Source organism: Drosophila persimilis, unplaced genomic scaffold (assembly GCF_003286085.1).
Source record: "Drosophila persimilis strain 14011-0111.01,24,50 unplaced genomic scaffold, DperRS2 tig00000885-arrow-arrow-pilon, whole genome shotgun sequence".
Taxonomy (NCBI): domain Eukaryota; kingdom Metazoa; phylum Arthropoda; class Insecta; order Diptera; family Drosophilidae; genus Drosophila; species Drosophila persimilis.
This window is the reverse complement of record NW_020825367.1, coordinates 209,580-220,102: the sequence shown is the minus strand read 5'-3', so window position 1 is coordinate 220,102 and position 10,523 is coordinate 209,580. Positions and strand designations below refer to the sequence as shown.

Below are 10,523 nucleotides of genomic sequence, written 5' to 3'. Positions count from 1 at the left end.
TTTGTATTTTAAGGCCGTTCCTCTGTCGTTCGATCTGTCCTCTGTCCCCCAGCTGCTGACATAAACACCTTTGGCGGTTGCCGGCACTGCCGAGAGCACTGAATGGAGATGGAGAGCCGCACAGAGAGAACACAAACAGTTTTGCGCTCTAAAATAGCGAATGGCAGTGTGAAGCGCATGGCCACTGACAGTGCCAGTGTATTGGTGGGCCATGTGAATGAATGGTACGACGGGAGGGAAAACAAATTTGACAATTGTACGCGCGCCACGAACGAAATGAACAAAACAAAACTGAAACGGCATTGCCTTGTCGCGTCGCCGGTGTAGTTGATAGATTTATACGTTTCTTGTCTCCTTTCTGCATGTGCAGATATTTGAAATTAGCCCGCGCGAAACGTACTATGGTGATGATGGTGATATCGGATTATTGCTGATGGGAAAATAGTTACAGCTCCAAGACGGAAATTCTCCCCGGCCCCCGCACACACACACTCGCACACACACACACACACGCTTACACGTATACTAATACTAAAACATAGCGTCTTAAACTCAATCACGATACTTTTTGCTGGCGCTGCTGATGCTTCTTCTTCTTCTCCAACTTATTTCAGATTACGTTGCCTCTCTTTCGCTCCCATGCGTACATATGTATGTATATATATATGAATTTATATATATATATATATGTATGTACATTGCACGCAGCTACAAACATACTTATTTATATATGTACATGTGCATACATATATGAAAGCATGGGTGTATGTGTGCGATTTGGTCTATATGCAAGTACAAAATTTGAAAGTAACCCGCTTCTCACCCCCGTGATCGGCAACTGGTAGGACGGTTTGTATGTAGTCCCCCCTCCACTACTGGGTTCAGTTCATTAAAAGACTCAAACTATCCGCTATAATGCCCCGGTAACAAGCATTTTATGTTATACATACACGTGACCTTTTCTTGTTCCTGACTTTGCCAGTCGGATAAAATATATCTGAATTCTAATTTGTAACTATGGGATGTTTCGCTGATAGGAAAATCCTTTTGGAAGCACACTTTTTAACTGCATTAATGATCAAAATTGGTTTTATTATTTGTGTGCACTAAATATCTTTTGAGGGATAACAATTTGAGTGAAAATCTGATGGTTAAGAAAACTCTTTGCGATTGAAAGAATTTAGATGTAACCTTAATATTAAAGAGTGGGAAAAAAGCCGCACAAATCTCGAAATAAGTTGTGGCATTTTATATAGGATTAGAACAGTTTCTTGAAACTAAAAAAAAAAACACACACACACACATTTTAAGGATCCGGGAGATGGTTTAGGTTTATCCTTTTCATTTTCGCACATTGCTAGTCAACAGTTTTTCAGGCGGCACTCACCTAATCATTCACAGCAAACAACCTCAATGGGTCGGGACGGGGCTGGAACTGAACAGTAACTGGAAGCTGGAAGCAGGAGCTGGAAAACTGGAAAGCTGGAAGTTCTCGCCTAATCCTCTCCGCCTTCGCTGTCCTCTTCGTCCTCGTTGAACGACAATTTGCTGCTGCTGACGGCAGCGGCCTTGGATTTCTTGCTTCCCTTATCGGATTTCTTGCTCTTCTTGGGCTTGGTTTTATCAGCCTCCTCCTCGACGTTGGGCTGCTTGACGCGTTGCTTGAATACAATGGGTTGGGACAAGTCCGCACGCTTCTCGGCCAGCTCTGGAGGTGGGAGGATAAGCAAAAGGATAAGGTAAAAGGTTGATTAGAAAATTGCACAGAAATCGGTTTAAATTACAATATGCCAATGATGATGATGGCGACTCAGAATCCGAACTATGCCACCTAAAACCTATGCCCGCCCCCTGCTCTGCAGAGCCCCAATATATATCTCTTGTGCGAGCGTTTTTCTCAGCCCTGACCACTCTTCCCCCCTGTGCTCCACCATCGGATTCGCAACCCGAACGACAAAACGGACAACTGCTGGGCCCCCGTCCCCCGCCCCGCTTCCCGCATAGCCAGCTACCTCCTCCACGTCCACGTCGCTGTCGTCGTCAAGCCACTTGCCGTACTCTTTGCTTGCTTGTTTCGTTCATCATTGTCTCCTCTTTGCCTGCTTCCTTCGTTCGTTCTTTCACACGTTTTCATCCGATTTTCTGCGCTAGTGTGCAAGTGGAGGGACGGGACGGGAAGGGACGGGACGCGACGGAGACTGAGCGACTGTGGCGGGCAACAAAGCGACAACCGACAAGCAGCAGCAGCAGAAGCAGAAGCAGCGGCAGGCAGCTGTTGTTGGGCCGCTGTTATTTGTTAACTTCTTTGCCGGCTGCTTTATCGTGCGCTCCACTTTGACTATGATTTTCATCACATGCTTTGCTTTGGCGGAGCCCCCAATGAAAATGTCAGTGTGTATGCCTTGGCCATTGTCTAAGTATTCCGTGTCCGTGTGGGCGTTTGTGTAAGTGTGTGTGTGTGTGTGTGTGTGTGTCTTGTCGGAGGGTGCTCCGCTGGCCACTAATTGCAAAAGCGAATCTCCGCCAGGAATGGGGTCGGTTTTGAGGAACGGAATGGGTGCTGTCACGGTAACCATGACGGCACGCCAGTCCAGTCCAGGCCTGGTGGGCGGGCAGCGCAACTCCGGCTCCTGGCGGGCGTGGCAAGTGGCAAACTCCCAGCCAGAAACATTTTCGAGGTTAGGATTGATGAAGTTATCATCAAAAATCGAATTTTCCATTGCCAAAATATACAGCACAAACATCAAAAAACCGTTTTCTTTTTCACTGTCAAACAACGCACCAGAGCAAATTCAAAATGTGCAGCGGGCGCCGATTCTGCGATTGTTTTTCGATTTTCACAGTTGGGATTTGGATCTCTATTTTGTTTATATTTTATTTAAATTTTCATTTGCAAAAATGCAAAGACACACACAAACACGCGCGCACATTCAGACACACACACGACACACGTAGCATGTACATACGGGTGTATATATGTATGCATATATGGTATATAGTATATAGTATAGGGCAGAAAGAAGCGTGGAAAACGACCGCCGCTCGATTCTGACTCAACCGAACTGAAAGTTAAACACTGCCACAGACAAACTACATCCTACCTACGCACACACCGACACCATACCATTGCAGCTGGCGCGTACATATATACATATATGCCGGATGGGTGCGAGAGTATTTGTGTGGGTACACATACCTTTGGCGGCTAAACGTTTCTCCTCGAGCGCCTCCGCGGCGGATAGATCTCCGGCCTGCAGCACCACCACCTGGGGCTGTTCGTCCTCCCTTTCCGGCCGTTCCTCGCCAGAGTCCGAGCCCTCTGGGTCCTCGTCTTCGAGTCGCTGGCGCTATTCCAAAAGACACAAACAGAGCAGTCACGTTAGGGTCATGAGGGCGCTTTGGAGGCCAGATTCGGTTCGCGCGAAACTTACCTTTGTGTCGACGGAGGGCCCCTCTTTGTAGCCTATTTCCGCCTTCAGCTTGGCCAAAAAACTGGGTTCCTGCGGCTTGACGTAGGTTATATTATTTCGCTTGGACATAGCAACGTCATGAGGATCTATTTCACACGAATTCCTCACGGGTTTTTATTTTTATTTTGATTGCTTCTTGGATGGGAGGGGGAGTTCTGTGTTGACCAGCTGACTGCTGATTGAAGTGCTGGAAAGCGTACGTTGTGGGAACTAAAAATGCGCAAAACCCTGCGGTATGTCATTTAATTGATTTTTTCTTCTACGTATTTCGGTATTTAGCTTAATTAGCGTACATTTATTGCAATTCAAGCTATATTTTGTGCATTTTCTATGTAGTTTCTCTGATTGGTATCGATAGACAACAGCTGTGATAGGGATGCGTTTTTACTATCGCAGTAATAACACGCGCTAGTGCTAAAATGATGGCTGACTTTTAAAAGCAGTTACTTTTTGAATGGCGCTCTTATTTGAATGAGTAATCCGTCATCAGACGCAAGCATTCAGAATGATTATGTACTTCCGAAATATATACTTTTACAAATAAATCTATCTATGGAATGCTGGAACTTGGCGGTGTTTTCGTCTCGATTCCCAGGGAACTGCAATCAATATGCAGATTACCACACGCCCTCTCTCTCTCTCTCTCTGTATCTCTGCCAGGCTGCAACAGCCACAAATGGACCCAGAAAAGTGCCCCATAATTTGCAAGTTTTCCACTTCACCTGCAATTCGATGCCCGGAAACAAATTTGATCAAAACTGACAGCAGAACAATACAAAGCGGCATTCATCAATGTCAGTGGCTTCCATTTGCTGTCGCTGTCCTACTCCTCATTCCTCTGCACGCTTTCCTCGGCTCACATACTTTATAAGAATAAAGGCTTTGAATCTGCTCTGAAGGATGTCAAAAAACTAGCTGATAATCTTGGAGCTGACTCATCATTTGACAATTCATATCACAAAATACGATAGAAAGTCATGATGAGTCTACAAACTTTACACCGGAAGATCAATTCCGAGCTGATTTTTTTATTGTTCTGGTTGATACTATAAGAGCTAGAGCAACTAAACTCTTGTGAGTTTTTGCACTGTTATTATGATAGCCGGAAGGAAGAAATCCATTTTTAGTGACTACGCTACCCTTTCCACGCACCTTCTCATTCTCTCTATCGCTCTATCTCACTCTTAATCGTGCAGTGCGCTCTCCTTGTCGAATCGGAGCTAGATATAATGTTTGATGTCGGCAAGAGAAGCGGGAGAAAGAAAGAGAGAGACAGATGAATAAAAAACAGGTGAGTTATAATGGAACACCAAATATTATAAAATTCTCATAGAATAGGTCACTAGGTGGAACGGGTGCAAGCAAAGTGTAAAAATTAACATTAGAACAGTAAAAAACCATGCGGCAAAACCAATTCCGGCCCTTGCGTATAATTACGTATAATATGTATGTATTGTACTATATATATTGACTGAGTACCGGGAATAAAAGTAGAGCCGTGACCCTTGCCGCGGCTCACAATTTTCCCGATCGATTGGTGGCAAAATGTCGCTCTTAGAACTGAAGAGTACCAGGACAAAAATATATTGGAGATGTATGAATAGTGGCAGCCATTACGGACATTACGGCCATTGAAAGTTTTTCAATATAACGTTAAGAAAAATATCATAAGTGTCATTCAAAAAGCTTGGGCTTCTGCCTGTTTTCTGCCAGCGGGGAGCGGAGTTTTTTAAAATTTAAACTCTAGTTACAATTATAATAAAAAGGATACAAATTATTATCAATTATTTTAATCGCCTAATGTACGCTCTGGGGGTCACAACACCTGAGGGCGACCCTGCCTTCTCCATACCACGAACGTTTTGTTTTGAAGCAACGTAGCGCACGTTGCGCTAAGACCTTCAGTATGCTAATTAATTGATGTTTTATTCTATGCATTTCGGTTTGTAGCTTAATTAGCGTACATTTATTGCAATTCGAGCTATATTTTGTGCATTTTCTTTGTAATTTTTTCTGATTAGTATCGAAAGACAACAGCTGTGATGGAGATGCGTATTTAGTATCGCATGTCTGGCAGGCGCTAGTGCTAAAATGATGGCTGAGTGAGGCAGTGCACTTTCAAAAGCGGTTACTTTTTGAATGGCGCTCTTATTTGAACGAGAAATCCGTCATAATAAGCAAGCATCCAGAATGATTATGTACTTCCGAAATATATACTAGTATCAATGGTATCACGCTCTGTCTACGGAATGCTGCAATTTGGTGGTGTTTTCCTCTCGATTCCCAGGGAACTGCAATCAATTTGCAGATTACCACACGCCCTCCCTCTCTCTCTCTATGTCTGCCAGGCTGCAACAGCAACAAATGGCACCAGAAAAGTGCCGCATAGCTTGCAAGTTTTCCACTTCACCTGAAATTCGATGCCCGGGAAAACAAATTTGATCAAAACTGACAGCAGAACAATACACAGCGGCATTCATCAACGTCAGTGGCTTCCATTTGCCGTCGCTGTCGTATGCAGAACATTCCCCTGCTCAGCTCGTCCTCCTCCTCCTGGCCCCCTTCTCCATACCCCGAACATAATAAATCATCTGCAAATTGATTTTAAAACTTCGACAGCTAACAAAAAACTGCAGGCAAAAATAGAAGAAAACAAAACAGACAGTGCAAAATGAAATCTGCACCAGAACTGGGAAATTTTATGAGCTGCAGCATGGCATCTGCCGTCTGCTGTCTGCCGTATCCCGCCTGGTGTCCAAAAAGCACACACACATACACATAGAGGAACCCAAAACCGACGCCGAGCCCCTCGCTTGTCCACATCCTCGTAAGCGCTGGCAGGCCAGCCCCCAACGTTCCCCCAACGATTCCCCAAAGGGTTTTTGTCAGGTCCCAAAACTAATATCAAATTGATAGCTTTTAAATTTGATTTCGCGTCTTATCACCCAAATCTCGCTTAAGCCAGCTAGTTGCAGCGTTTTGCTTCTGGCAGAGCAAATGGAGTGTGCAACCGCTCTATGCCACTGCCCCCGATTTCCGCCCATTCCGCTCATGCATTAAAAATGAGGCAGCAGCAGGCAAAGCATTTAATGCTGCATGTGCAACGTGGCGTATGCTTGTTATGCTTTTTGTTTTTCGGTTTCTACTCCAGTTCTGGCCTTGACGGTGCCATGCCACCGAGCCACCGTGCCACCGTGCCACCGTGCCACCAGGTGCAGCAGCCAGCATGCAGCCACCCATCCATCCATCCAGCCATTCCTTTGGCTCAGTGTAGGCTTCAGTCACATGGATTGCTGGATTGCTGGCCCCCAACTAATATCGAGTACTCTTGAGCGGCTCTCTGTTTCGGTTCGCCTCAGGAAAATTGTTATCACAGACTGCATCCGGAAGAGGCAGCCGAAGTCGACACCGACGCCGATGCCGATGCCCCTCGTGTGCTTCTGCTGCATGCAACTCGGTCGGTTATTTTATGTTCAACATTTCTGTTCCTCGATTCAGATGCTCGTCGGCATTTGGCGCGTGCAGTTGACTCGGCAAAAACACTCTCGAAACCCGACCAAAGGCCAAAAAATATCTAAAATAGAACTTCCGTAGATTGGAACGCGTACCGCGATATGTGAGGAGTGTCGCACTTGCGCAGTCTACAAGAACCACAAAACCTAGAAGCACAGCTGCCCGATAAGAGGCTCAAGAACTTCCGCTCTTCGTCCACGTTTTATCGCTTGAAGCTTGTGTTGTTTTCCGTTTTTTTTTCGGTGCTTCCTCTGTGAATCTTCGACATAGCCATGTGGTGGCGAGGAGTGCTCCTGTTCCACCTGTTCCTGCTGGCGGGCTGGTCGGAGGCCGCCTACTGTCCGACGGGATGCAACTGCTACGAGCGCACCGTGCGCTGCATTCGCGCGAAGCGCACGACCACTCCGCAAGTGCCCTACGACACCCAAGTTCTGTGAGTATTCCTCTTCATCCTTTTCCGGGGGATTGGGGCTCTGTTCTGCATAAATCATTCTGGCTGTTGGCTTTCCAAATTCCAAATTCCATAAATTAGTTTTTAATGTTTTCCGTTGGCCCTCTGCAGGCGGCAGTGGCGTTAATTTGATGCCCTGCCCCATCTGTGCCAGCATCATCTTTATCTCCATGCATCCAACCTAACCTCCCACCACCATCAACACCCCCACCCCCACCATCGTGTTGACTCAATTAAACGGATGTCTAGAGAGAGAGCTGCCTGGGTTCTGGGCTCTGGGTTCTGGATTCTGTGTTCTGTGCTCTGTGCTCTGTGCCCTGGGATTTGTATATTTATCGCACGCCATGCCATGCCCCACACAAAGCGATTGGAGGCGACGCAAACACAACGCGACTACGCGACTCGCAATATTTGCATGCACGCGGAATACTTCTGACGTTGCATTTATTTTCCGAAATGTCAGCAGCTTTCGCATGAATTTCGGGAGCCACACCACCAGAATCCGAATCCTCGAAGCGGATTTGTGGGTGGATGGAGCGGCGGATAACTTGGCAAATGTTTGTGGAGCATATGCATATTTATATAGGCCGCGGCATGCTTTCTCCTCCTGCCCCTCCATTTGGGGCAGCATCTGTGCTGTGCTCTGCTGTGCTGTGCAACGGTAGCAGCTGCCACAGCCGGCGGCAAGTTGTCAGACGACAGATAGAAAGAGAGACAGCTCTGCTCTGGAGGTGGAATTTCTCCTGGTATTTATGGGGGAATTCAATTTTCATTGGGTTAAGTTGTTGAGCGAACGATGGAGGATGTACACGAATAAACTGACAGATATTCACACATTCTGTCAGCCAGAGAATGGGCTTCTTCTGTACGGTGCTGCAGTGTGCTGCACAGTGGCTACAGAGACAGATTTTACCGGATGAAAGATCTATACGGATCCAAGTGAAAGAAGAAGTTCTGAGCTTGAGGAAAAACCCAGTGATGGCCGATTTCAAATTGAAAACAAGGGGCAGGTCCACATTCACCATCACCAGTGCAACATAGAGATACATATGTATCTACCAAATTCATCGAGAACCTCCTGCATTTCGGCAGTCATTCCCAGCCTTATCCCATAAGCTCCACAGACCTGGCATAAGCAAAAAGAATTCTTTGTTTATCCATCATCCGAAGTCGCATACTGCAAATCCGCACTCCATATCATTCCTCTGATCCTCTACCATTTGTTGGCTCGCCGCACAACAATTTCTCAAAGAAGTGAAACCCCAAACCACACCCACCCCCACAAAAAAGGAGTAGCCACAGAGAGCACAGACGGAGGGAGGCACTTTTGGCAGTACTTAAATTAATCTTCATTTTAAATAAGGTGATGGCTGCATAATTTATCATTGCCCCGAGAGCTGAATGCACACAAAACACTCACACAACAATAGGAAAAATTCCAAAAGAAGGAGAAGGAGAGGGAGCAACAGAGACGGGGCGAGTGGTGGTGTGGATGCATTCAGCAACTTTTCTGATTCCATTCTGATTCGCATTTCATTTATTCCGCATCCGACCCGTTGCACACTTTTAATTAATTTGTTTCATTTATAACGAGTACGAGTACGAGTACGACTACTGCATGTGTCTAAAAAAGTTTCCCTGGTTTTTCCTCCAGCTTGTTCTTCCCCTTTGCCCCCTTCCCCCTTCCATGTGGTGTGTGCTTTCCATGGGCAGCAGCCCACATGTTTATGTGCGGCGAGTCGACTCGAGTCGGGTCAGATTTTCTCCATTTATATTTCATATTTTCTCAAAATGTTCACTCGAATGCCTCCTAAAATAAAATACAAAGAAAAAAAAAAACAAAATGCTCGCATGTACTCGTACTAGTCTCCAGGCAGAGGCAGAGGCAGAGGCAGAGGCAGTGACAGACATTATATTTTTGTATTTGTTTGTGCTCTCCGATGCGCATGGAAATGTTTTTGCCTTAATTTTGTTAATGGCCAAAATGTTGTTTATAATTTTCGTTGCTGGAAGATGCTTCGGGTCGGGGCTCTCGAGATAGATGTCGGACAGAAAATGAAATGTAAAGAAGCAAAGTCAAATAAAATAGTTTATTCAAACGAATTCCTTAATATTCATCTCAAAAATGTGTTTTATTTGAACTCCAGAAACCTCTTGGATCCACTATTGCCAAATCAAAGAATTCTTGGCTCAAAAGGCTACACGAAAATGTATCTTAAGCCAGAAATTCTCCTGAAATTTGTTGTAGAAGAGATTGAGAGCCAGATATCAAATCTTTCGAAGCTTTGGGGTTCTATTTTTGCATATCCTGCAATGGTCTCACAGATAAACTGTTAAGATTTTAAGAGTATATTCAAATGAATGAGAGCTTCCATGTTATAGTCCTACTTCTAATGTGATATCTTGCCTGCAAGTCTACACTTGCTTCGGGGAAAATATCCTGTATATTGCTATCCGCACTTCATTGAAAAAGCCTTCCTCTCCAGCTGCTGCTGCTGCTGCAGCGCCAGCACCAACGCCAACGCCAGCTCAGGGCCTAAGCCACATTTCACTTCCTTGAAACTGTCCATCCATCAAGCATAAAGTCCTCTGCCTTTTTTTCAGCTTTTGCCTCCATTGAAAGTTCCGCTTTCAATGGCTGCTGGGTCGCAAAAAAGAACTGCAACTCACTCTGCCTGCCTCTGCCCCATCTCAGCCCCTTCCCTTGCCCTCCGTGCCCTTCGGGCCCCAACAAAAGGCCAAACATTTTGGGTCTTTCCGTGTGCATTTTGAACTTGCAACTAAATGGAAGTCCGAGCCGAGACTCTGTAACATATGCGAGCGGCGGCCGGCAACTTGCATCATTCATCTTGCCACACGCCACTCCGCCCACCCACACACATGGCGCTTGGCGCTTGACGCTGCAAAGGGGGCGAAGGGGAGGCTGCAGTTTTTTTTGCTCCCTTTCCATCGGAGCTAAATAAATGCACTTGATTTCATTTCATGATGATGCATTTTCCGCTGGCCTCCCATAAACCACACACATTTCTTGCCTCCTCGGAGGCAGTTGCTTTGTCATTATACGAGCGGGGCATGCCACACTCGAAGCC

General features: G+C 45.9%; 2 protein-coding genes across 2 annotated transcripts in view; one reads left to right on the top strand and one right to left on the bottom strand.

Annotated features, from left to right (window-relative positions):
* Positions 1 to 1,479: 1,479 nt before the first annotated feature.
* Positions 1,480 to 3,665, bottom strand: LOC6599507 (uncharacterized protein KIAA1143 homolog). The gene is made up of 3 exons (XM_002024691.2): positions 3,432 to 3,665; positions 3,197 to 3,347; positions 1,480 to 1,708 (listed from the first exon to the last, which is right to left on the bottom strand). The coding sequence occupies exons 1-3, from the start codon at positions 3,537 to 3,539 to the stop codon at positions 1,497 to 1,499; spliced, it is 471 nt and encodes a 156-aa protein (XP_002024727.1). The 5' UTR covers positions 3,540 to 3,665; the 3' UTR covers positions 1,480 to 1,496.
* Positions 3,666 to 6,992: 3,327 nt separating this feature from the next.
* The window catches only part of LOC6599508 (peroxidasin), a 29,831-nt gene continuing 26,300 nt past the window's right edge, over positions 6,993 to 10,523 (top strand). Inside the window, 1 exon segment of the mRNA XM_002024692.2 lies at positions 6,993 to 7,416. Coding sequence (XP_002024728.2) covers positions 7,256 to 7,416 — 161 coding nt within the window. The 5' untranslated portion in view covers positions 6,993 to 7,255.